The sequence below is a fragment of the Durio zibethinus genome, chromosome 13, assembly GCF_047325235.1.
Source record: "Durio zibethinus cultivar Kanyao isolate XHJ-2024 chromosome 13, ASM4732523v1, whole genome shotgun sequence".
Taxonomy (NCBI): Eukaryota; Viridiplantae; Streptophyta; class Magnoliopsida; order Malvales; family Malvaceae; genus Durio; species Durio zibethinus.
Genome location: NC_143174.1, coordinates 19,253,780 through 19,280,660, shown reverse-complemented (window position 1 = coordinate 19,280,660; position 26,881 = coordinate 19,253,780). Strand labels below are relative to the sequence as shown.

The window sequence follows — 26,881 nt, the reverse complement described above, 5'->3', positions numbered from 1 at the left end:
AATAGACTCCCAGAAGGCATAAGAGAACAAATGCCCGCACACATGCAACTCAAGTTCAAGACAGCAGACTTGAAGCAAGAAAAAGTGCTACAGGACCTGCCCAAGGCAATAAGATTCAGCATTGCCCAGCACCTCTTCCTAAATACTGTTGAAAAAACCTACCTATTCAAAGGAGTCTCCGAAGGCCTTGTTTCTCAGCTGGTACCACTATTTCCATTTCTTTTATATGAAGTCACAAGGGGGGATTCAAATTTCAAACCTCCTATTTGGTCTGTGGTGTGGGTTACAACTTACAATTGAAGCAATGCCTCATCAACTCAAAAAAAAGAACTCACCCTAACAAAATTACAATCCAATATTTCAGTGGATTTCAATCACGAAATGGTAATCAAAATCTACCCACCTTACTATAGAAAAACAGTGTTATCATACAGTACCTTTTCATATATTTTCATTTTACAGATGTCATAGATGAAAGCAGAACAGTTTCCTCCAAAGGTTGAAATTATTTTACAAAATGCAATACCTACAGACTTCTACAATCTAGTATTGGGAGCAGTGGTATAGCATCATTCTTTTTCAAATGTTTATGCCTTCTATTTAACCTCAGGTGCAAAACCTAAACTCTCTGGAACTGCAAGATGTGTTGACATACAAGAATAGAATGGAGCTGGTATATCTTATGGTACAAGTGTATAATTTCATAGTGATTGCATTTATAGACTCAGAGCATGATATTCCTATTGACTTAGAAAAATGGGATAGGAACTACAATAATAGATGTTCTTTTTGTTAATGGGATAGGAACTACAATAATAGATTTTCTTTTTGTTTTTGGTTTTCCTAATGTTTTGGGAGGTGGCAGTGGGGGAGCCACTATCAAAATACCATTTTCTGCGTATAAACAAAGATATTGGTGAAAGATGAACACAGATAAAGATGCCTCATTTTAATATCAAAATGAAACCATATATGATGAGAGTATAGTTAAAACATAAACCATCAAGATAGAAACATAAGAGCAACTATTATCAAACAAATATCTGAAAGATAATATCTCAGACCGCTGACAGTCTCCAAAGTAACAGCTCGCTTTGCCTATGATTTCTCTAAGACGATGGATTTGACCTTTAACTTTTAATACCTTCAAAAAAATGCTGCAGTAATTAAAATATTATTAATTTAAGAAAGTAAGGTATAGCAAATCTAGGAAACAAATATCAGTAAGTTAACTGCAAGCTCAATTATCAACATCGTTTACTTCTAGCAAAAAAAAAAATGCACATGAAGAATTGCTACATATACCATAGACACCGGAAGACAAGATATGATCATGAAGAAACCTTCTGATCATTGAGCAAGAGACTTAAAAGGATGTTAGTAGTATGAGAATTACTTTCTTGAGATTATAAGAGTGAAAAAACCAATCCACATGTAATACCTGTAATGTTAAACTAAAGCTTCTTTCTTTCCATTTCTTGTCTTAAACTAAGTTACTGCCTTTCCTTTTCAAGTTTTTGTCAAAACTAGGTTCTGCAAATATGACAGGAGAAATTGGGGTATCACAGGTTATTCAGATAAGTTATTACCATTTCAAACAAACGGTGCAACCACAGACTAAAGACGGAGAGATTATTATTGGCAACTTCATGCAGGTTTGTAAACTTTATCGTCTCCATACATGGGCAGTTTGTAGTCAGTTCTACACTCACAGGGGAAAAAAGAATAATTCAGAGATTGAAAAAAAAGATCATAAGTCAAAGCAAATTTTTTATGGGAAATCATCCACGTCGGGCCCAAAGCTGTTGAAAAATATCTTAGCTCAGAGCATGTAATAGAGATTTAAATTTGAATAAGCAGTTCCACGATTAGTTTGAATAAGCATGTAATAGAAATTAGTAACGCAAGAAAATTCAAAACTACAACCTAACATAATTCATTTTTTGGCCTTTCATACAGTCAACCTTAGAGTTATGGGATATAAAACTTAGTTTGTTGTTGTAAATTTGAATAAGCAATTCCATGATTGGTTTGGGGAGGTTTTAAGATAAGTTCATATGTGAGTAAAAAAATTCCACATCACTAAAAAATGTGAGTGAGATATTCTATATATACATGGAAGACCCAAAACTCCAATAACTTAAGTTTTTGGGCTCAAGTGATATCCAATATATATGTATGAGCTCTCTGATGTGATCTCGTAAACTCCAAGAGTGACAAATCTCCCATCAACCGATATCAAAGCAAAGATTATTTTTTAGACATCGATCTAAAAACAACCCAAGACAAAAACAAATTATTCAATTTGGAAGCCAATGATGAAAAATCATTTATACTACAAAAATTTGTATGAGCCAATATTGAATGATTCGATTAAACTAATAGATGTCAGCCGTAGTAAGTCCAAACATAGATGTTAATTCTTGATTAGCATCTAATTTTGTATTTTGACATATAACATATTTGAGCATATGAGCCAAGCTAGTGTTTTGAGGGAAAAATGGTGAGTCTATCATCTATTTTGGACAATAGACACTCCATATCCAGAAATGATTGTCCTAAGGTGATGAGGACATTAATTTTCTTCATTGAGTCAACCTAAATGTTCAAGCGCATGGATTCCAAAGCATGCTATATCTAGAACAAACGAATTGTCAAATAGATCCAGATAATGTTCTTTTAATAAAGTGCATAATATTCTGTAGATATTTGCAACTTATTGATTCTATTATTTTGCGGGAACACCAGACACTTCCAGTCCTTCACTAAGTGCAATTACCATCCGGTTGATAATCCATAGGCATCATCCAATCGAAGGAGCAATGTCTCATGAAAGACTAGGAAGGCTCATATATTTGCCTAACTCAACCGAGGACCTCTTCAATCTAGCTGGTATGACGCAACTACAAGCTTCTCAAAAAGCAAATATTTGCTTTCTAACTTCCACATGGCATGCTAAAAGACTTGAAGGAATGGTGAAAAATGCAACCAAACGAACAAACACAAAGATATAACCCAACTAAAACTCATTTCTAAGAGAAGGTGATCGAGTACATGACAGCTTGTTGAAATATTTAGTCTTGAGACATCAAACATGAAACTAAGCCTATTAAACCAGTAGAAGAGACTTCCATTTCACGTCACAACGACATAGACCACTTAACATAATGTATAACAATTCTAACAAAATTAATTTCATTAATTCACGTGATTGGAAAGTTAATGACCTTAATTTAAGAGGAAAACAGCATTTTCGTGTTTACACTAACGTACGCTTAATGAATGCCCAAAAGGAGAGAGAAGTGAGCATTAATGCAGGAGCTGAATTTGGTTACATTTGGTTAATGCAGAGATCAAATTTGGAAAGAGAGGGGGCGCTATTCTTTTGGCTGACAGCTCAAAAGTTGAAGAACTGAATGCTCTTGAGAGAGAATATGATCAATTATTCATTTTTTAAATGTTAAAGAAATATTTGATCAGTTATTCATATATGGATCGGTATAAGTGATGATTTTAAATGTGTGAGAAGTTATGGTGCATGATATTTCTTAGGAATGAGAAAAAAAACCAATAAAATCAAAAATCAATTGAAAATTGTATTGTTAGGTTGAGTTCATGTAAGTGTTTTTCTTATTTTGTTTGGTTAAATTCGGATACTAAGTGTTTCTACTAGATTTGGATTAAATTTTAGATCAAAAAATGAAAAAACTAAAAATATCTGAATTAAATCAAATTATATATTTTTCTTGATTTATGTATTTTCTAAATTTTTATAAAATAAAATAATTATTTTATATCTAAATCTATTTAAATATATTAAATATTAGATTAAAATAATATCAAAAAATTAAATTTTAAAATCTGATACCTAAATGATAGAATATGAATCGATCGGTCTAAAAAAAAATTCAATTCAGATTTAAACTAATATTAGAAAATTTATAATATCATGCATTAACCAAAATAACCGAACCAAATCCATATAATTCTAAAGAAAGAAATATTTGCAATACAACTGCACGTGTATATGAATGGATGTACGTCCATTGTTTGTGGACAGGGGGCAATGCAATATTTAACCATTGTGCTTTAGCTTAAATGCTAATGGTAATGTAGGGTTTATTTATACCCCAAAATTAACCCATCCTCAGTTATTAGGTTCTCCTTAAGAATAATGGGAAGGTGGTGATGGAAACAGTAGAGCTTACAATTTTCAGTCTCTGTTATTCAGCATGTCCAAAACAGTGTATGCAGCTTTCTGAAACTGTTCCTTCTCTTCCCCCAAGCTTTTCTTCCTTTCAAGAGCAGAGTCTTTGCACTTCTCAATTTCTTCCACTATTCCCAAAGAGTTTTGATCAATTTCACTGCAGAATTTTTATTAAAAGGTAAACAGAATATCACTGATAGGAGAAATATGGTGTTTGCAACAAGCTAATGATATGTTAAACCTGTCTCCTAGAATCTTAACAGAATAGCTAAGGAAAGAATGAGACAGTGAAGAAATGTCGGATCTGAAAAATAAAGATCAAGCAATCCTGGGGAAGGACAACATGGCTGAATGCCTTTAACAAATTCATTTTCCTTGCTATAAACTTATTGCAGCATTATAAGTGAATGGAAGAGTTATATAAAAATCATGATTGGTGTGTTCGTTAGCAGTTCAGAGTAAGTAATAAAGAGAGAATATTACTACAAAAGCACACTAGCACAGAAGAAACTGTTTCACTACCAGAAAAAAAAAGCTGCATTCTAGGCTAAGGAGACAAAACATAACTAAAACAAGTAAACAAAGTCAGAGAATAACCATTCTTGAAATCACAGTTTCTCAGCCAAACAAAAATGTATAGATAGTGCAAAGGACCAAAAGTGACAACAACAATAATTCAGAGAACTAGAAAAAGAAGAAAGCGGATAAACATTAAAATACACTAATTATTTCTTTGTGTAATTTTCACAAGAAGGCAGTAGTTTAGATAAAGAAACAACAATAATCAACAAAATTTGCAAACTAAGTTCCATATCGCCATTATTCACCAGATGAAGTTACATTGATGATTTACTCACGTTATCGTCTTAAGCATATTCTCCATTGCCATCTGAACATGCTGCGACATATCTGCATTAATTAAATGAAAATTATTGTGAGATAAATAACTAAACATATATGTATGGAACGTTACAAGATCTGACAAAATAACTTAGTAAAAAAAATATTTTATAAGCACGTATTTATAAAAATGAAATTTGTCTGTTAAACTTATAATCCTCGAAAGTATCCAAAATCCACAAAATTACGAGGACGACAAGCGGTCTCAAGAAATTAACTACGAATTGTGCTATTAAAAACTGATTCAAGCAAAGATCCTCACATTTCACACAATTTGAATTACGCAGGTAATAAAAACGAAATGCATTTCTTTAAAGTGAAATTTTCAAACATGCGATGATTTCAAGTAGGAATAAGATAATATAAGAGAATATTCAACGTTGTTTGAAATTAGAAGCGAAATGAAAGTAACGAATGGACAAAGGGAGAAAAAGAAATAGAGGAAGAGAATGAACCATAGACGAGAGAAGAGAGGTGAGATTCAGCTTCTGCAGCAGGCTGAGGAAGAGACTGAGTATCACCCTGAGATGGTGAACTTGCCATTGCTTCTTTTCGAGGTTTTAAGAGAGAATTTTTTAATTCAGTAGCTGAGAAAAAGAGAAATGGAGGTTCTGATTCGTTTTATAGGGGCAATTTTAAAATACTTAAAATTCTTTGGAGGCAATCTAATTATTTGCCTCTATTTCTTCCCGTATTTCAATTTCACCGGTATTTTAAATTTTTTTAATTTTCAAATACGGTATTTACTAAAGGGCGGTAGAGGAAAAAACAAATTTATAAATATGGGCTCATGGCCTTCTGATGGTAGCGTCCCAATCCTGTGAGCTTAGAGCCGGCCCAGCACGTTTAAGTTTACTCGATATTGAAAGTTGAAACCCATCCCAATCAAACATTATTAAAGCAGATTTTTCTCAATTGATTTTTTCTAAGTTTCATCTGACAATTTATATTTTTATATAATATATAATATTAATAATTTATATATTTACATTAAATTTATATAAAAATTATATGTAATAATTTAATATAAAAATATAATATATATTTTATTTTATTTTATTTATATATAATTTTTATTAAAATTTTAAATCATGTTATTTTTATATTTTTTTGTGTTGTATTTTATATTATCACTCATCGGTTATGACTATTCATGGATATAAACATATGTATATTCTAACCAATTTAAAAAAAAAAAATTTAATTTGATTAAATCGATTTAGTTTGTTCAAATTTTGGTAGCTTGATGCTGAATTTTGGTGGTGCGAGTACCGTCCAGTACTTTTGGTTTTGGACCCTTCGATTGGTCTAAAGATTTCCTATTTAATGTTTTTTTATGTTAGTGTTACTGATCAGGCTTGTACGTAATATGCTTTATTTTGTCTAAAATTGAGATGCTCCTTAAACATCTGACATATATACAAACCTAAATGTTACACGGGCGGTCATCCTTTGGACCCTATTCACTTGACTTTATAAAGGAAAGCCATTTAAAATGAAGCATCTCATTTCCCCAGCTATACAACTTTTTCATGCATCTCAAATTGCCGCCGACCATGTACCTTAAAAAAAGAACTATAGGAACAGAAATCGCTCTAGTGGAACTTGCATCTGATCATTATTCGAGCATCAGCCCTAAAAGACAGGCTTTCTCGGTCCTGCATTTTACGTGGTTTACCATTATTTGCTCTTAAAAGGCAATATTATACTATATCATTTTGTTCTAGCGTTACTTTCCTTTTATAAAAATATGCATTATCCACGAATGACACATCTACTTTCGCCTTTCAACTCTTTTGTAAATTCAAAATTTTAATTAAGGTAGTGATTTTGATTTTGTGGCTCCAAATTTGTAATGTATGTATTTGAAACACACCAGTGTGTGTATAGAAAACAGAATCTTTCTTTAATTTTTTTAGTTATTAAAGAAAAATTGTGTCACAATCAATGCATGCCGACACATACAGTATATAAAATTAAAAAAACGAATTAAACTTTATTTTGATGAATAATAAAATTAATTGTGGTGAGGTTAAAAATAATAATAATAATTATTATTATTATAATTATGATTGAAAATTAATTTTAACAAAAATTTATGTTAATTTAATTTTATTAAAATTAATATTTAAATTTAATTATATTATAATAAAAATACGATAAAATTCAAACGAGAGTTAAATCAAGTGAGAACTCTGAGTCGGCATCTGGGTTCTTCACTTGGCATAATCGCGTAATTTAACAGTGACAAATGAAAATGACACTTTATCCTTCCACACCAAGCAATTGGATTTGAAAGGTTAGGAGCTTGACATATAAGAGCAAATCAGCGATTATCAGGATAATTTTTTGACTGAAATTTTGGAGTTGTTTTAGAGAAAAGTTCCAAATTAACTGACAATACCTAAGATATCATCATATAGACAATGCTTTACCAACTCAAGTGTTGCATTAAAGTAATGCACTCACATATTTTAATCCTTTAACTTTTATTTTTTATCAATTTAATCCTTATATCCATAATATCAATGTAATCTTAATATAACTTTTACTAGCCAAAATAGGCCCAACCAACAACAGAAGCAATATTTAAAAGCATTCAATTTTATAAAATTTGTAATTTAAAAAATAATATATAAAACAAATTAATTATATTAAACAATTTATATCTTAAGAATGCTGTAGTTTTTTTTTTCAATTACTAAAATAGCATATTTTATTTGTTTTTAATATAAAGTTTCCTTTCTTATAATTATCGCAATTAGGTTATTTTTAGATATTCCAAAATTTTAATTGCATTTCAACCTTTTTTTTATTAATATTTTTCTGAAAAATTTCCAATTCTGCTTAGTCTTAAGAATTCACTACTCATTGTTATTCTTAGATTCAGATTTATTCCTGCCGTCTTATAAACTCTAATCACCTTTCAATCTTTTCGTGTTTAACTTAATATGCTGTCTGTCAACGAATTACTCTATTAATTGTCCTAAGTTAATACGAAACTTACTGAAAAATGCGACTTGAGTGATAGTCATATTTTTTTATAATCTAAAGTGAAATTTGTTTTCTTGATAACAAGAATTATAAATTATTTATCGATTTTTTATTTTAGAGGTTAAGTGAAAAATCAAAAACATTAAAATTTATAAATTATAATAAAAATTTTAAAAATTTATAATATTAATATTTATGTGTGTGAATGACAATTAATAAACAAGTGTACATAACTTTATATAACTTTTCTTTTATCATGCTACTTTAGTCCTGCTATTTTATTGTATAATTTTACCCTATAAAAAGTTGACTGACAAGAAAAGTTTTTTTTTTTTTTTAATGAAACTCATAATAAAAGTTCAGGTAAAAGAAATTAAAATTACGTTTGTCTCACTTAAAATAATTTTTGAAAAATGAATTTATTTTTAAAAAAGCTTTTTTTATTATTTGAAAGATCTTATGAAAATGATTTTTTGGTGTTTGAATTTTTTTTGAAAAATCTATATGTTTATCAAGATAATATTTTTTACATAATTATTAAAATAATATCTTTATATTTATCCAAAATAATAATAACAAACATCATAAGTTTAAGAATAACAATGGAGAAAATTAAAAAACTCAAACACAATAAAATAATTATAATATATGCTAAAAAGTAACATCTCATACAACAAAGTAATATATGTTAAAAAAACCATGACAAAAAAAAAGTGTCAACTCATACAATCAAAATAATGTATATTAAAATCTTATTATGATTGTTTTATCATGTCCTGTTTTTTAATTTATTAATTATTATTTTTATATTTATGATATTTATTATTATTATTTTGAATAAATATAAAAATATTATTTAATAATTATGTAAAGAATATTACTTTGATGAAAATGTAAAATTAAAAAAAAAATATTTAAACATCGAATCATATTTTTCACAAAATTATTCAAACAACACAAAACTTCAATTTTTAAAAAATAATTATTTTTAAAAAATTATTTTCAATTAAACAAACGAGTGAAACTTAATGTAATTATTACTACCAACCAAAAAATATACCTGAATTACATTCATTTTTTTTATAAATTAAGAAAAAAAAAAAAAGAAAAGGAAATATCGAGGCATTTGAGATATTGACATGTAAAGGTCGCTTTCCATGGCCATGGGTGTGATTCCCACTCCAATGCCGACAGTCCCAAATCGTTCAATCAGATCTCCCCACGTCACACAAAATCACCTATTTCATTGCTGGCATGGCAAGATCGTAACCGGACAAGCTGACCACGTGTACAAGATCAATGTTCGAAAAACTTTTTTGATTTTTCTCAGCAACTTTGACAAGTTGCTAACTATTTTTTTAATGGAATTCACTTCTGCACATGTTCAGTTAATTCACCAAAATGAACAACCTGCACAGTGGACCCCACATTACTAACGCGTTACATAAAAAAGTGGCCAAAACAAAGGTTTCACTTCCTCCCCTGGCCGCTCTCTGCTTTTCGTTCCCTCCCTCAGATACGCTCTCAATCAAATCGAAATCAAATCTATTATAATAATTTATGGAAAAATCTTCGAATCAATTTAAATTAAATCTGAGTTGATTTTTTTTTTCATTGAAACGGAAAATTTAGAATATGGAAACAACGACAGTGTTGACGGAGGCGGGTGGTGACGGAGGACATGAGAAAGAATTGTCCGATGGCTGCAGCAACGACAACAACAACAGTAATAATAGCAAAAAAGGCGACGCTCATCACCATAAGCATAGCCGAAGCATCAGCTGTGACGAGAAAGGGATTTTTGAATATTTTGGGTGGGTTTATCATATAGGACTCAACTCGATCGGCCACGAGTATTGCCGCCTTCGATTTCTCTTTATAAAGGGAAAATATGTTGAGATGTATAAAAGAGATCCTCACGAGAACCCCGGCATTGTAAGGAACGTCACTTTTTCTTTTTCTGCTCTCTCTTTTGTTTTGAATTTATTGCATCTCTTTTGATTATGCATAGGTTTTTTTTATTCATTTTTAAATTAAGTATGGTGAAATTTTGATTTATTTCCTTTTATGGATTCTTGAGCTGTTGTAGAATATTGATTATTGACTATTGAAAATTTATTTAGGTGGTTTTCCTTTTAATTATGGTGTTTTAGTGAATGGGTTAAGATTAAGTGGAGAGATGAAGATTGAGGTTGTTGACCTTGGGTCCAAATATTTGATCTATCTCCAAATTTTTGTTAAATTAGTAAAATGAATTTGCTGCCTTTAGCTAATTTAGCATAAGCATAGGAAGAGAAAAGAAGGTTAAACACATTTCTGTTTGGTGAAATCTATAAACCTTATGAATCTTGTCGATTCCTTTAGATGTTAATATTTGTTTTCTTGGATAAGAAAAATGAAAGATGAGGGAGAATATGTAGCTTTTTTCTCTAGAATTAACTTATTTGCTTCTAGGGCATCCTTCAAATTTCAAAACAGAGTGAAATTCTTAAAAGGCTAGATGCTTTGCAGTTTGTAGGAAGTTGATTAAAGTTCATAAAACAACATTCAAAAAGATGCAGAGAGTCTATTGAATGGGAAAATAAATAGTATATTTTATTGTGCTTGTAATTTGTGACCTTTTTAATGATTACATAATTTAACTAAAATTGATTCACTATTGTATTCTTTAGAAGTTTGGATTTCAGTTCTTTATAGAATTTAACTTGCCATTACATTGTTATGAAATTTGGCTTGTAAAGTCCTCTTACTCTACTTTGGGGCCTTTGACTGTAGAACTGTCATCTATTATGAGAACTTCGCAGCTCAGATAGGCCACTAATTACAAAGATTAAATTGAAGGCTTTTTTTCTTTGTTCATTCAAAAGGAGATCCTTTATTTATTATAATGGTGATTTATGAGAGATCTTCAAATACAATATTATATATGGAATCTTTTTTTTTTAATTCTCTTGGACAGTTTTCATTACTATCTCTTGCCATTGTGCATTAAGGAACAATTACTTAATTTATGTGGGTTAGACCACTCTTCCAATTTAATTGTTGTTGGTTGCTAATATGTTCCTTGTCCAGAGACCTATTAGGAAGGGTGTCATAGGACCTACAATGATGGTGGAGGAGTTAGGGCGTCGAAAAGTCAGAAATGGGGTGAGTATATATTAATTATCATTTGATTTGTTTATAGTTATTATTCACAATTTTTTTTTTTCAAAAACTTGCTCTCAGATAGTACGTTGTGGTTCTTTTCTAGTTTTCTTTTTCCCACTTTCACTTTTTAGTGTTTGATCGTCTGAACTGTTTTCTTATGTTGGATCACTCCATGGTTTGCTTCTCGATTGATTATATTAATGTTTTTATGGACAATCAATAATGAAACTTGATGTTGTGCTTAACAGTTTTCTTTTGTTAACCATTTATAGGATCTCTATGTTATACAGTTTTACAATCGATTGGATGAGTCCAAGAAAGGAGAAGTAAGTTTGCTTCACACAATTGAATTGATAATGATTGCTAGATACTGGCTTTTATTTTGCATGACAAATGACATTCTGTTTGTATGTATAATATTTAACTTTGTTGAGTTGTTGGAAATTGTGGGTAGGTTATACAAATGTTTTGGGTGATAGCATGCTTGTCTTGGCTCACTTTTTTTTTTTCTCTCTCCCTACAATTAATTTTGAAACATGTCAAAAGATATTTGGTTGGGTTCAGTAACTGCATGAGAGGTTTATAAGTACTTCCTCTAGTCTATATGTAGTATTGAAGGGAATGATGTGATTATGACAAGATAATACCTGTTAGTCTTATCTGGCCTACTATTTTTTATGGGCATCCCAGTAAAATGATACCTGATGGACTCATTTATTACCTTTTTGGCTGCCTTTTTTTTTTTAAAGTGTAATTGAATCACTTGGAACTGGTTAGAGCTGACAAGCAGAGCCACTTTGTTCTTTTTCAACTTCAAACTGCCATTGGGTGCAGCAATAATCCCTCTTTGAATCATTCTGCTAAGAAAGAGATAATGGCCCCCTAATCTCCTGCAAGAGTCAAAAGGAAAACCTCTTGTACCTGTCTTTGTGAAATATAATTTGCTTTGCTCTAATATCCTGATTACCTTGCTCCCATAATTTTCATTGTTTCAGTAACCAAAACCATATTTTATCCTTTCTTCAAAATCATGGCTGTTAATCCTTCATGTTATGTAGTGAATCCATGATGCATTTTGTTGGTTCTCCTGTGATGTCTACTCCATGGCATAGGGAAAAAGACAATTTTTTACTTTTCTCTGCGGACAATACTTTTCTTTCTTATTAATGGTTAGATAGTCTTGTGCTCTGAAATGGCTCTTGACTAACTTAGTGTTTTTCTGCTTCAAGATTGCTTGTTCCACAGCTGGGGAAGCTCGAAATTGGATGGAGGCATTTGATCACGCCAAGCAACAGGTACAAGTCATTTAAAATGGTTTGATTCATATATGTGGTTGCTTTCTTAGAAGAGAAGAACTTGTTTTGCTCTCATGATTTTTTTCCTATCTATTCACATAATCAGCTACCTATTTTGACAGGCTGAATATGAGCTTTTAAGAGGAGGTAGTACCAGAAACAAATTAAACGTGGAGGCTGAGTAAGTTATTTTTCCTTGACTATCTTGCTATAGTGGTCTTACTTGAGTTAGCTAATAGACTAATAGTTAAAGACTGATTTTAGACAAATTTTATGGGTAACTAATTGTATTTATGTAGATTGTGGGACAAAAGTCCATTAATAGATTCCAATTGATAGGTTGAGAAGAGACTACGAATGGAAGGATGCGTATCTGTGAGAGGAATTAGATGCAGTATAACTATATAGTCCTTTGATGTAACTTAAGTTGAGGCTATAATTTTGGTTTTGGTATATTGTCTGGTGATTTCATATGTGTGTGTATATATATATATATATGTATATGTATATGTATATGTATATGTATGTATGTATGTATGTATCTATTATAATATATATTATATATATATGTTTATTTTGACTCTATAGCTGAGCTAGAACGTATAGCAGCTAGTAGCTACTTGTAACAAAATCAATTTGATTCCTAAATGCTTCTAAGTATTATGCTTCGTTACATTGTTTTCTGAAAGAAAAATAAATTACTCTGCCGTTTATTCTGAAGTATTGATTTGGAAGGCCGTCGACCTCGAGTAAGGCGGTATGCGCATGGTTTAAAAAAGCTTATAAGAATTGGACAAGGTGAGCTGGTATTTGCCATCATTTTGATTTTGGGCCGTTGCATCTTTTAAGGTTCAAAAAGAGAAGTTTGGTTTGTCCCTCTTTTTTTTTTTTTTTTTTTAGCTTTTAATATTCAAAGAAGATTCTTTTATGTCCACTTTGTGATATAAAATAACCTCTTAATGTATCATAGTTAGCATGCTTCCTCACATAAATGATTATATAAAAACATTTCAAATGCACTTTACCATCTGCACCTTTTAGATATTACCATAAAATTATGGTTGAATCATGGTAAGCTAATGCTTCGTGCTTGAGTCTTTAGATAAGGAGAATGCTGCATCTTATAGTCTCCATTCCATATTTGGTGTATTTTAGCTGAGTCTTGGTGGAATTTTCCCATCTTAAATGAAGGTGATAAAAATTTAAGTGCACATCCCAAGTTAGTTCAATTCGATAGTTCTGAGAAAGCAAACTTTGTGACATATTGAAAATCAAGATAATGATTTCTTAAATTTGAACATACCTTGGTGTTAGGAGTTTCAGGGGTGGCATATTGAGCATTTTTGTCATGTGAAACATAGAGAACACCCTTGAAAAAAAAATTCTAGAAAATTGATGATTTCGAGAGATCGAAAAAACATTATCATGTCTTATTCAAGCATTAAAATTGCTAGGAAATGAAAAGTTAAATTTAGGAATTTTATTGATATGAAGGACCTTTTCTTTCCAAAAACATTTTCCTCATTGAGGTTCTTCTATTTGATTTAATCCGATAACTTTTTATGTTTCCAATAAGTATATATTAATGATTTTTCAGCTTAATGTAATAATTTTGTAGTGCTGATTTATAATTTTCAGTTTCTTTTATTTTGGCTGTTCACAGGTCCGGAGATGCTTTTACGGCAAACCTCGAACTTGGATGGTAATGGTACGTCTGATGGATACTTTAAAGGGGAGTTTGGAGATGCAATTGAAGCACATGAATGGAAATGTGTTCGTACGGTCAATGGTATACTTCATATACCTTTTTTTGGTTAAATGAAATGCATTAATTCAAGAAAATTGACAAGATAAAAAGGAGTAAAGGATACCAATATAATGAAAATCTTGGATTAGGGTAATGATATATAAAAGCAAGGCAGACAATAATCCATATAGAACTGGAAAAACGGTAATGGTGTATTCCTCATAATCTCACTGTTAATGGCTTACAGCAATCTAATCATGTTCTTTTAACAATTCTATTTGCTAAAACTGCTTAAGCTTTATAATTTGGGAGGGCTGGTTTCTGAGCATGTCGAAATAAGATTTCTAAATTTCCTCTCTTTAAGATATGAAGAATGAAAGATTTCACCGTTTATAAAGGATAGTATGTTATTTTGAGTCTCAATATGCTAAGAAAATGGAATGGTCCTAATGGAGAAACATTTTTCTATAACCATCTAATAGTTTGATTTCTATATGGTTTCAGGTATTAGAATCTTTGAGGATGTGGCTGATTCGAAGGTATTTATATGATCATACTTAATTATTTCATTTTATTTTTTATTTAGGATAGGCATCATTATGGAAATTCCCACATATTTATTGGAACTTTAGCCTTATCCCATTCACTTTGTGGAGATAATACATTCAGGAACATATCACATATATCACAACTTCAGATTACCAGTATAGCGGTTAAAAACTTAATTCAATGCTAAACATGCAGTTTACAGATATTGCTTATTGAACTTGTAGATCTAAAATATCTGAATTCCTGTGTTGCTGCAGCTTTTTTTTTTTGCCTTAAAATTATCATTGAACACAATTTTCTTTGTGTTCCTCTAGAATATTAAAGTTTTAAATTTCTCTTCGTGAGATGAATGACTCAAGCCTTCTTTAAGATGTTCTTTGAACTATTTGTAGAGTGGAAAGGGTGCTCTTGTGAAGGCTGTTGCTCTTGTAGATGCAAGCGCAGATACTGTTTTTGAAGTAATCTTAAATCTCGACCGCCATAGGAGATATGAGTAAGTTGTTCCACCTAGGTTCCTTGACTTCATATTTCCCAGTAATGCAAGTTTAGTTTCTCTACTAACTATCTTCACAGGTGGGATATGTTGACAGGTGACTTGGAGCTGATAGTTTCCTATGATGGACACTATGATGTTATCTACGGAACTTATGATCCAAAATATCTTACTCGGTAATTTTTTTCAGAATGGACTAGTTATTCTCTTTGAAGAACCATTCGGAAACAGCGTGTCATGCATATGTACTAAGATATGAAGTGATTTTTATCAAGCACATCCATAGTTTGCACTTCTGATTGGTTTGATGTATTTACAACATTTAATTTTCTCATAAAAAAGGATAATTAAAGGTTGAACGATATTAGGTTCCTCCGTTAATCAACAGCTAATCAAATTGGCATGAATCTATCTTGTCTCTTTTGCCATTGGCTTGCATTTATTTGTCTTATTGCATGTTTTCTAGATGGCAATCCAAGAGAGATTTTGTCTTCTCTAGGCAATGGTTTCGAGGGCAAGATGGTGCATACAGTAAGAGAATATGCTTATAACATTATAACATTTTGAGTTTATTTATACTTGTATGAAATTCAAGATGTTGGTTGCCTCTACTTCGCTCACATATAAGATATTTTTTGTTGGCAGCAATTTTGCAATTTCCAGCTGAACATAAGAAGCAGCCTCCAAGATCTGGATACCGACGTACAACTATTAATCGTAAGAATTTGTATTCTTAGATGGAAAAATATTTTCTCTCTGAAGCATTGTTATTTTTCTTCTCTGGATCTCTGTACTTTCTCTAGATCAAAATTTGAAGGGATTTATTGATCCATAAATATGATTTCTTTTTCTATATTTTCTATTGGTAGCAGCAAATGCTGCTTTTAGACGTCAAGTTTCCATTCTCTGGTACTCAATTATTTATAAGGTAGTAGTTACAGCTATGGAGCACTGCAAGATAACTCTTTCATAGGTTACATTAGGAAAGAGACCTTATGCTTGTTTTAAATCTTGTTTATCTATTCATAATTTATATATGTATATATGTATGGATGGCAGCGTCTACTTGGGAGATTAGAAGTTTAAATGCACCCATGGGTTCAAACACTACAAAATGCCTTGTAACGCAGATGTTGGAGATTCATACTGCTGGATGGTGTAGGTGGAAGAAAAACAGCTGCTCCAAGTTTGAGAAGACCATCCCATATGCTTTATTATCCCAAGTGGCAGGTTTAGTTATCTAATCAAGTCCTTATTATCTAACTTGTGATCTGATATTAATAGTTAATGGCTTAAGACATCTAGATTTTGTTGTCTCACTAAATCAGTTCTGAGATCTCTGTTTGACGGGTGGGCTTTCAGAAATTTTTGTGCATTTTAGAGACTTGATCAGCTAAGACAACCTTACTTCACTGATCTCCAACATATGCAACTATTCTTTACTATCCCTAGGACTTTCAAGTCAAGGCGGCATAGAACTCTTTCATTTATCTCTCTAGTGATAGATTCGATGACTGGATTGATGTTTGTCTCAACCACTTTATAGGTTTATGATGAGTATACATTACATGACTTTCTGACAGTGTGACTAGAAAGAAGTACTTTTCTTTACTCACATTATGCACAGACATAGAATGCTGGTGACAATGAGATCATAAATGACAAAAATTCAAGAATTATTGTAAAAAACAATATTAACAGCTGAATCAAAACCTGCAGGGTTTTGTCACTGATATCATTTATGTCACAGTCACTGCAGTGCAGTTATGTTTCCTAGTAAATCTTGTTTCAGGTTTAAAGGAATATATTGGAGCAAATCCATCACTCAATTTTGACTCTTCCACCATGGTTGTCCAATCAAAACTTTCTGATGGTTCAACTTCCAGTGGCGAGTTTGAGGATGTAGAACTTCAGGATGAATTCTATGATGCAATTACCGGTGATTCTTCTTCATCATCAGAAGATGAAGAGAGCAAGGATGATGCAGACAAGAAGGTAATCCCATTCCTCTTAACCTCATTGAAAAAAACAAGTGCATCCCCGTCATCCAAAAAGAAGCTATTAGTGGATTGATGTAACCCAATTATCATTGATTGTTTGGTCTTAACTTATCAGGAAAAGAAAATTAAGCTGAAGAATGTATCTTGGGCCATCTCAAGCTTAGCTTTGAAGCAAGCTTCAGGTTCTTTCTTCTCTGAAAATTTGTGTTGGGAAAGATAATTTACTTTTACATTTTACTTTTTATTTGAAAAGGAAGATTTTATTGAGGAAATCTTTTGCTATTGGTTTATGCATTCTTTTTGCATTTTTAGTTGTGTCAGTAACAAATAATTATAGCTTATAGCTTAAAAAATCTCGTATCCTTAATTTCACTATGAACTATTAAGTATGCTAAGTATTGGGTCACTGTGGATGTAGCTCCAGATGCAAATAAAGAATTAGATCCTAGTGTACCTCCTGTGCATGTTGATGCTAGTCAATTCAATGGTACCCTCCACAAAGGAAAGGATGAAGCTGATTCAAATTGTTGGACTTCTCCTAGCGGTAGGGGATTTATGATAAGAGGAAAGACTTACTTAAAAGATAATGCCAAGGTGAGCTTTTCTTTTCTTCAAAATCATTTGACATGTATTTTTCCTTCTTGTTTTATTTGTTTTGAGTGCATTCTATCTCATCATCTTATAACATCAAAGCATGAAATAAGATTTTCTGGTATATTAGTATGGCCAAATGAGATACATATCCGAATAACTGGTGGTTTCTGCTTGGAGAGTAGTGTTATTCATTTGGTTTTCATCCTGAGTTTATATCTGTGCTTCTGTTTGCCAGTAATTTTGGTAACGATGGGTTTGATTTAGTTCCCTTTACCTAATCTAGGCTGGTTTGGTTTCTAAAATTGATTAATCGACTGAAATGGGCTTTACATGTGTATGCATTAGCAGTATTTGCTGTCTTACTGTTGTATTCTTTGTTTTGTTTTAAAGTTGAAACCCTATTGTTTAGTTCAGTAGTTTCATGTGCTTTGTTTGAATTATTAGTACATTTTGATCCATTTATTAATTTTATCTTTCTTATTGTACGAGTTCTTTGATTGCTTTTAAACTGTAATCATCTTGGCTTAATGTGTTTGCTGTTGTGCAATCTGCAGCTTTCAATACAAATGAGAAATTATGGCTTTTCCTATGATGAAAATTTTCTTTTTATTTCATAACTGACAGCCCTCCTGTTGTTTAGTATATCTGGGATGTGTGCCTCACATTCCTTGTTCTTGCTGAGATAATAGTTGTTCTGCAGAGAATCAATTAAGTAACAATATAAACCATTTCGCAGGTAATGGGTGCAGATCCCCTTCTCAAGCTAATAGCTGTTGACTGGTTCAAGGTCGATAAAGCCACAGATAAAATTGCATTGCATCCAAGGTGTCTAGTTCAGGTATTATGCTAGGTTTCATACTTTGCTCCCCTTTCTTTGCAAGTATTTATTAACATCATGTGAAGTTGCTTCATTCTTAGCAAATTTGCTGCATTTAATGATGGCTTTTGGTGTTTATTTTTTAATATACTTTCAACAGTCATTATGTAGAAAAGTCAAGACTAATATAATTTTATCCAATCCTTCTTGATCTATGTGTATTTTACATTCTCAAATTTGAGTGCTAAAATCCATAACGGGAATCAGTATCTTTCTGGGTTTCACAAATTTTCATGCTATGGCTAAGCTATTCCTATGCTAAAGGTATACTTTTTTATTCTAAGCAAAATTTTATATATTTTTTAGGTTTGGATTATAAAATATATATTCTTGTTCCTTAAAAGTCATCTTTAGCCTTGATTCTGTATGATAATTAAATGAATGAACCATATTGTTGTAGCAGAAAGTCAATTTGGTATGCTTGTTACTCTTTATTACATTTCCTTCTGAGAGTTCTGAGCTGGAATAAAAAGGAAAAGGTGCCTTCAGTTGAGATTTTCATATTTTTTCCCAAACTTGGTTAGCCTTTTAGACTGGATGAAACAATTTTAAAACTGACAATGGAAAGCTTTGAAGTTTTCAGTTTTTTTGGCAATCTATATAGTGATTAATTTCTTCAAATTATATTTTGTCAAACCATTTATATTTCTACGTCTAACAATGCTAAACAAAGCCCTTTCCCACTTTCACCGTATCTCCCTCTCTTGTGATTTCACTAACCCTGTCTTTTCAAATCATCTGTTTGTTGTCTAATCTTTTCTTGTATACCCACACGGCCATTGCAGCATCCTCATCTCAACGGCACTCATCTCCTATTTATTAAGAGACTTGGCGAAACAGCTATCAAATGCCTGGCAGATTTTTAGATCTTAAGTTTTTTGTTTCAGTTTGGAAATTAACTGTTTATACTTAGGATAATATCCCTTAGCAAATAGTATGCTACTCCCATTGGGGACTATATAATTTGTTTTGAGACTACCAAACTGTTTATTATTGCATCTTTGTGTTCCTAATGTGTTGGGCATTTGTTTTAAAAATAATTAACTCACTGTCATATTCTCTGTCACACTGGACAGAAAAAGTTCCTTTCCAGATGGAACAAGCTAATTTGAGAATATTTGAGCTATCATGCATGGTTTTGCATAATTGAAGAACAGTTTTATGAGTTATGACCTAACTGCTATTTTTCATTTTCAGTCAGATGCAGGAAAAACGCTTCCGTTTATCCTTGTGATTAATCTCGAGGTAGGCATGTGGATGCAGTTCAACCTTCTTTATCAGTACAATGTTTTTGAACAAAATACCTGTTATATACTGGGAACTTTTATTGACCTCTTTCCTACAATGCATAAGACAGTCATGAACACTGTTCTATGTTAAAGGCTTACATCTTACTTCTGTAGAAACTAACCATTAAGAGCAGAAAGTTGTTTGCTTGGGACATATAGGTTTCAGTTTCTGACCTTTAGGACCCTGCTCTGATGGGATCATTATCGGTAATGATACTTAGGCCATAGTTACTAAACACAATATTATGAGTTCATTTGAAGAAATGCTAATCTAGAAATAGGCATGCATATAGTGGATGATATGAAGATGAAAGTGGAAAATTTTCAACAAATTTTATTGTTGTGGACGGTGAACTAAGATCACTCTCTTGCCTTTAGATTTGCTTCTTGTTTCCACTTTTCTCCCAAGAATGCCAGCTTTGGGGGATGACAATGGGAATAGTTGTAGCTTGGGGAGAATTTTAATGGAATTCTATTTTTGATTGCAACAAGTTTCATTTTGGTATTTCAAATAGGATATATGTTTTAGTGTCTCTCTTTCAGGTTCCTGCAAAACCAAACTATAGTTTGGTCCTCTATTATGCTGCTGAAAGGCCTGTGAATAAAAATTCTCTATTGGGAAAGTTTGTGGATGGAATGGATATGTTTCGTGATGCAAGATTTAAACTGATACCAAGCATTGTTGAGGTATGATATGCTATATTGTAAACATTTCAAGTGGATTTTATCTATCTGTTTTAATGCTATTGAAAAGCTCATTTATTTTCAAATGCACAGGGGTATTGGATGGTCAAGCGTGCCGTTGGAACGAAAGCCTGCCTGCTTGGGAAAGCTGTTACCTGCAAATATTTCAGACAAGACAACTTTCTGGAGGTAATTCAACCTCAGTTTTTGCTAATTTCCTTGCCTCAGTAGGCAAGCCAGTGAGTGCTGCATCCACATTTTATTTAGGCGTGAAATGATGCACTTCATCGATAAACTACAAATATATGAAAAACATAGATAGTATTTCATGGTTTACATTAAGCATGCATTAACTGCATAGGATCAAGTGGGAATTTGGAATCTCATAGACCAAGTCTGCAAATGTTATTATAATTTTGAAGCCTAGGTAGTGGCTGGATCTAAAGTCTTTAGATATCTTTATAATCTTAGAAGTTCCACTGCAGTGGTATATAGTGCAATTATCTGTAGTATATTTCTATATTGAGAAGTTAATGCCTATTCTTGCAATTTCCGAAGTTGATTTGCAATCTTTCACTGGTATTGATTTTATTGACTTGTTAGATGATGACTTTCTGATCTTGATGATACTGTTGCTGTATCTTCTACTATGCAGATTGACGTGGATATTGGGTCATCATCAGTAGCAAGAAGTGTTATTGGCCTTGTTCTTGGATATGTCACAAGCTTAGTAGTAGATCTTGCAATATTAATTGAGGTTTGTGCCTTTTTTGCGCTGTTAATCTGTGAAAGTACTGATTTTTATGTGGGCTTCTTTTTTGGAATAGACCTGATCTTGTAAATGGTTAGGATTTTTTTATGGTTAATTATAATGCAATGTCAAGTGAATTTTGTGAATTTGCTGTTTGAATAATCTCTGAAACCTTTGGGCATGTTTGGAAACTCTGTCTACTGAGATTTTTCTGTTCTCCAGACTAGGGAAAGTTTTCAGTTTTCACAATGTGTTTTGGGAACAAAACAGAAAACAAAAAGCACTCTAAACAGCCCCTTTCTTATGAATTTTTTTCTTGTCTAACTTGAGATTGTAGGAGTTTCTCAAGCATTTTAGCTCTGGGTTGTGTGGTTTTTTATATTGCTGTTTGCAAGCATCAAGCACCAAACAATTTGTTGCTTTTCTATGGTACAGTAATGAAATGCACAATTTTTTTGGTTTTTTTTTTCGGTTGGATCTTGTTGCGGCTGTAACTTCCCTGAAATAAACAATTTTAGTGTATATAGGTCGTCATGGTTTTTCTGCCGATAGTATCTTTGTAGACAACCAACCGGTTAAGAAAAAAACTCCAAAATTTTGGCTGCTTATTAAGTTTTAGAAAATCCTTATTTTTTTCACTCTGAACAAAATTTCACCTTGTTTCTTCGTGTTCAACTAATTATTCTTTGAACAATATCCTCTATTATTTTGAAATTCATAATCATGTTTAGTCACAGAATGATGAAAGTACTACAGAAATACACACTAGATATCTAAAGTGCTCAGTAAGGTTGAATTCTTTCTATTTTGTTCCCTTAAAAATAAACGTCTGAAGCTTAGATAATTGACGCTTGCTCCATCTGCAGGCAAAGGAAGAGGCAGAATTGCCAGAGTACATTCTCGGCACCGTTCGACTGAATCGTGTGCGGCTTGAATCTGCTGTGCCGCTGGATGTTTGACGTTTGCCACTCCTCGTATGCGGGTTTTTACGCATATTGTGCTCCAAGGTTGCCATCACTACGAGTAGGCTCCATTTTTAAATGTCTCATGTGGTATAGTGTAAGATTATTGATGAGTTGGCTTCCAAAGTTTTTATCTTTTCAGCATGCAGTTTACTTGATTTAAGGGGACTAGCGTTATCCCCTCCTATTTGGATTTTGGGGATGGTTACTTACCATAATTTGGGCACTGCAAAGCAACGAAAAACAGTAATTGAAAGAATCAATTCCTGCTTCTTCACTCAACTTTACTTTCTAACAGCAATCAACCCTTACAAGCAATTTAGAAAATCTGGTAACTAGAGGCATCTTGATATAAAATGGCTAAAAACACTCTTTCCATCGATGAAGAAGCTGAACTTTACCGGAGCACCAAAAAGGTAAAGGGAAATCTAATAAATGTTACAGAAACTTTGTCCGCATCAGCCCGTTCGATTGTTTCTTATAAAGACTCCCTCGTGGGTGCAAGTTATGGTATCATCTCCAACCTTCGTACCAGTCAGAAAGCGACGGTATGGAAACTGACTCTGAAGAAGAAGACAGTCAAGTCACAGATCATGATCACGATCAAGATATTGTCAGCGTCACCCTCTCAAAGGCAGACAAGCAGTGCATGGTGTCAAGTTGGGCTAAAATCCTCGTCATTAAAGTTGTTGGCAAAACTGTAGGTTACCAGTACCTTGTCCATAAACACAACCTAATTTGGAAACTCCAACAAGGTAAATCTTATACTATTGACCTTGGCAATGACTACTTTGAAATTAAATTTCAACTTCCTGAGAACTATGAAACTGTTCTCAAGGGGGGGCCTTGGTTCATTGGCGGTCGTTTTCTAGCGGTCGACATCACGCGCAAAATCGGTAAAAGAATAGGCACGTTGCTCCGAGTGGATAACTACACTCTTCACAGTGAAAGAGGTAAATATGCTAGGCTCTGTCTCCAAGTAAACCTTGATGAACGGCTACCAAATTTCATCACCATAGACGGCCAAAAGCAATCCATTATCTATGAAAGTATTGGTCTCCTATGTTTCAATTGTGGTAGACTTGGTCATAAGAAAGAGACCTACCATGACTATGTTGAGCCAAGCATCAATGACGCAACGGAAGCCACTACAATAAATCTGATAATTTGTAATAATATTTTAAAGTGATTCATTATATTTTGTTATGCAAAATAAGTAAAAAATAATGAATAATATATTTTATCATATTTTTATATTATTTTAATATTTTATATGATAAAATATATTAAATTGTCACAAGATAACATTATTAAATTCTTATCATCAAATTTTATAGTCAAATTTATTTGGTAAAAAAGTTCTTTTTGTGATGTTTTTTAATTCCCTACCTTTTCTGTATTTGGTTTTAGTGGAGGGTCTGTTACTAATCACATACTGCATGCTATTGGGAGCATTACATATAGCATTGCACTGTTATTTTTTTTAATTTTTAAATTCAAGTGTGGCCTCTTTTATTAGTTTTTTTTGTTGAATTCAACTTTACTTGATGAATTAGATGAGATACGACTTGTTGCTCATTCCACGTTAATAATGTGTCTATTAGTAGCAAAAGAGAAAGAGGGTAGAAAAAAAAATTAGTTTTTTCTCACTCTTAAAAATATAAGATTCTAACATCAATCACAAAGATCAATCCATTGAAGATAAAAAGGAAAGTAAAAGATACATAGTAAATTCGAGATCATTTTTTTTTTGTTTAACGAAAAATACATACTAACTTTAACTTATTGTAAAGCTTGTTTTAGAATGATGATGCCAGATTGACTTTTATGTTTATTAGATTCGAATATTTTTGTTAGTTGACAGGAATGTGAGAATTTGTATACCTTATTTTGATGGATCCCATGGTCTTGTCTTATTTTAATTTTATTGTTTTTATTATCATTTAATATTTGTTATTAATTATTTGTTGTAGCTTTAAGTGACACAAACTCACAATCACCATCAACACAAGATTTGGATTGAGAGATTCAAAACATACTTTTGATCACTACTTATTTCATAGTTATGATATTATTTATTTTTTAGATAATATTATTTCTATATGATTTTAGGATTGACTTTAAAGAATGTATTACATTTAAAATCAATACAAATATTTAGATGATATCTTATCATTTCTTCTTATTTATACAAGATTTTGCAAGAACAATATTATTTATATTAGATTATTGTAAAAAAATGATGGTGATGATTTATGACTGTTCAATATTTTGTTACCGTTATAAAAGAATTTTTTTTACATTAAAATGATTAATTTGTCACTCAAAAATATTTTTCATAATGATTATAGTATCGTCAAATTCAACGAATAATTTTTATTTTAATGACAAAAATAAGTTTATAATTGATGACAAATTTAATTGATACAAAATTAATATATCGTCACCTAATTTTTGTATGTATATTTAGTGACATTATAAAATTTTTTATGATGCTATCTTATAAGCGCAAGTGATGTTAATTATATCAACAATCCTGTGACAAGTTAGCTTTCCTCACAAATATATAAAATTTTATTATTTATTTTGTGACGATTATAATATTTAATAATTTTTTTTATATATAACTAATGAAATGTAACATTATAAAAAAATAAAATATAAGATGACGTCTAATTTTATTATTATCTTATATTCATAATAGATAATAATATTTTAATATCATTACGTTGGACTTTTAATGATGATATAAATATAACAACTATCATGATATTTAATTTTTTTATCATAAAAAATATATAATAATGATAAATAAATCTTTAATGATGTTATTTTATGTGCCGCTAACGACTAAATTTGTAGTGCCAACAACAATTCCCCAAACCCTACCCAAATGAAAATGATCCAATTCATGAAGACGAGGGCTATGGTCCTTAGATGTTGGTGCAAATGAGCCGTTCAAGGACAAAAGTCGTTGGCACGGTTCCCAGTAAAAGTGCGCCACGCGATCCCACGACCCAGCCGCATACCTCCCGCCACCTGCCCTGACAAAAAGCTTGATGGCTTGTCCCCATCAATCACCCTACCTCAAGCTAACTCCTCTGATGCAAAATTTTCCCCTATCCTAAATGCCCTGTCCCTCAAAGGAAAGTGCCCTTTTCAGGCTGTATCCCATGACCCGCTCCTCCCGCCACCTGCCCTGACAAAAAGCTTGATGGCTTGTCCCCATCAATCACCCTACCTCAAGCTAACTCCTCTGATGCAAAATTTTCCCCTATCCTAAATGCCCTGTCCCTCAAAGGAAAGTGCCCTTTTCAGGCTGTATCCCATGACCCGCTCCTCGCCATGCTAGCTATCAAGCCTGCAAAGCCACCCATTGACCTCGCAACGTCTCTCTATTCAAAATCTTTGCCAATTGCATGCAACGTCAACCCTGTTTTGTCTCACGCAAAAAAGCTTTTTCCATTTGCATGCAATTGCCTTCCCCTACTCGAGGAATCATTCCCGCGGGCGTCTTTATCCATGCATTCTTATGCACGTGATAGGAACGATCCCCCCACCAACGCCCACATTTTTCCCATTCTCCCCCAACAGTTCTACCCAACACCCCTTCCGCCCCACTCTTGAGCTCACCTGTTGCTTCTAAAAATGACAGGTTGCTCGTTTTCAGAGGCCGGAATATCAAAACCACAGTGCCAGCCAAAGAATGAGAGTATGCCTAAAGCGTTGAAACAGGAGAGCATGTCTCAGAAACTCCTTGAACGGGATCAGTCATCCCCCACTTCAACCTTCTCCTTTGGCCTCTTTAGGTCAGAACAAAGACTAGATGAGGAGAACCTTGAGTGACATTGAATCCATGGGAGATTTCGGCTTTCATCGTCTCCAAGAGACAGTATCCTGGCAAGGTTCCCACCTTCAACCCCGATCCACGTCAAGAGTGCAAACTTTAGTGGGGGCTTTTGCACCAATGCTGATATTACCACCTTCAGTATAGCCATTGGTAACACCAAACTCGATACTATTACATGCTTTGAATCTTCTGCAACATGGCTTTCTCAAAGATTTTGCCAACTAACTCCCATGGCTGCTGACGACTTTAGAAACGCAACTTGTCAGCAGGCCACTAGAAAACCACCTGATCATCTCTCAATCCTCAATGCTAAAAATAGCAACTAGCCACCTTATACGCCAACTCAAGATCTTTGTGAGTTCACTTTTAACTCAAGAACCCGACACCTTGGTACACAAGATCGAGATCTGCCCCTGGATAGAGATAGCCCTAATGAGCCCTCATAACCCTTCTCTTAATTCGATGGAAGCTCCAGCCATCTTTGATAGCCCTACCCCATCAAACCACCACCCCATGTCCATCATTGTCTGGAACTGTAGAGG

The 26,881-nt window shown here is 32.5% G+C and overlaps 2 protein-coding genes across 7 annotated transcripts; one reads left to right on the top strand and one right to left on the bottom strand.

The window, feature by feature from the left end:
* Positions 1–924: 924 nt before the first annotated feature.
* LOC111304093 (uncharacterized) lies at positions 925–5,753 on the bottom strand. Of its 3 annotated transcripts, none has more exons than XM_022900607.2 (4): positions 5,563–5,752; positions 5,065–5,116; positions 4,209–4,364; positions 925–1,157 (listed from the first exon to the last, which is right to left on the bottom strand). In XM_022900607.2, the coding sequence occupies exons 1-3, from the start codon at positions 5,648–5,650 to the stop codon at positions 4,214–4,216; spliced, it is 291 nt and encodes a 96-aa protein (XP_022756342.1). In that variant the 5' UTR covers positions 5,651–5,752; the 3' UTR covers positions 925–1,157; positions 4,209–4,213. The 3 variants fall into 3 exon arrangements, with proteins under 3 accessions (XP_022756342.1, XP_022756344.1, XP_022756346.1); XM_022900609.2 differs by having other exon boundaries at positions 925–1,144; positions 5,563–5,751; XM_022900611.2 differs by lacking the exon at positions 925–1,157 and adding an exon at positions 1,197–1,702 and having other exon boundaries at positions 5,563–5,753.
* A 3,820-nt stretch (positions 5,754–9,573) lies between these two features.
* Positions 9,574–22,771, top strand: LOC111302912 (protein ENHANCED DISEASE RESISTANCE 2-like). 4 transcript variants are annotated; one of them, XR_002691682.2, is made up of 22 exons: positions 9,574–10,036; positions 11,174–11,248; positions 11,521–11,574; positions 12,478–12,543; positions 12,666–12,724; positions 13,265–13,341; positions 14,207–14,332; positions 14,795–14,829; positions 15,232–15,332; positions 15,413–15,508; positions 15,799–15,863; positions 15,978–16,049; positions 16,392–16,562; positions 17,125–17,327; positions 17,448–17,514; positions 17,751–17,926; positions 18,663–18,764; positions 20,001–20,048; positions 20,622–20,779; positions 20,870–20,965; positions 21,432–21,533; positions 22,394–22,771. XR_002691682.2 is itself a non-coding variant. In XM_022898797.2 (22 exons), the coding sequence occupies exons 1-22, from the start codon at positions 9,737–9,739 to the stop codon at positions 22,484–22,486; spliced, it is 2,328 nt and encodes a 775-aa protein (XP_022754532.2). In that variant the 5' UTR covers positions 9,574–9,736; the 3' UTR covers positions 22,487–22,771. The 4 variants fall into 4 exon arrangements, 3 of the variants coding, with proteins under 3 accessions (XP_022754532.2, XP_022754534.2, XP_022754535.2); XM_022898797.2 differs by having other exon boundaries at positions 20,636–20,779; XM_022898799.2 differs by lacking the exon at positions 20,001–20,048 and having other exon boundaries at positions 20,636–20,779.
* The last annotated feature ends 4,110 nt before the right edge of the window (positions 22,772–26,881 follow it).

Coding starts and splice junctions, on each gene's coding strand:
- LOC111302912 (XM_022898797.2), top strand. CDS start 9,737: ATGGAAACAACGACAGTGTTGACGGAGGCGGGTGGTGACGGAGGACAT. Junction 16,563..17,124: donor TTTATTATCCCAAGTGGCAG/GTTTAGTTATCT, acceptor ATCTTGTTTCAG/GTTTAAAGGAATATATTGGA. Junction 17,927..18,662: donor ACTTAAAAGATAATGCCAAG/GTGAGCTTTTCT, acceptor ACCATTTCGCAG/GTAATGGGTGCAGATCCCCT.
- LOC111304093 (XM_022900611.2), bottom strand. CDS start 5,650: ATGGCAAGTTCACCATCTCAGGGTGATACTCAGTCTCTTCCTCAGCCT. Junction 5,117..5,562: donor CCTCTCTTCTCTCGTCTATG/GTTCATTCTCTT, acceptor TAATTAATGCAG/ATATGTCGCAGCATGTTCAG. Junction 4,365..5,064: donor AATATGCTTAAGACGATAAC/GTGAGTAAATCA, acceptor AAAATTCTGCAG/TGAAATTGATCAAAACTCTT.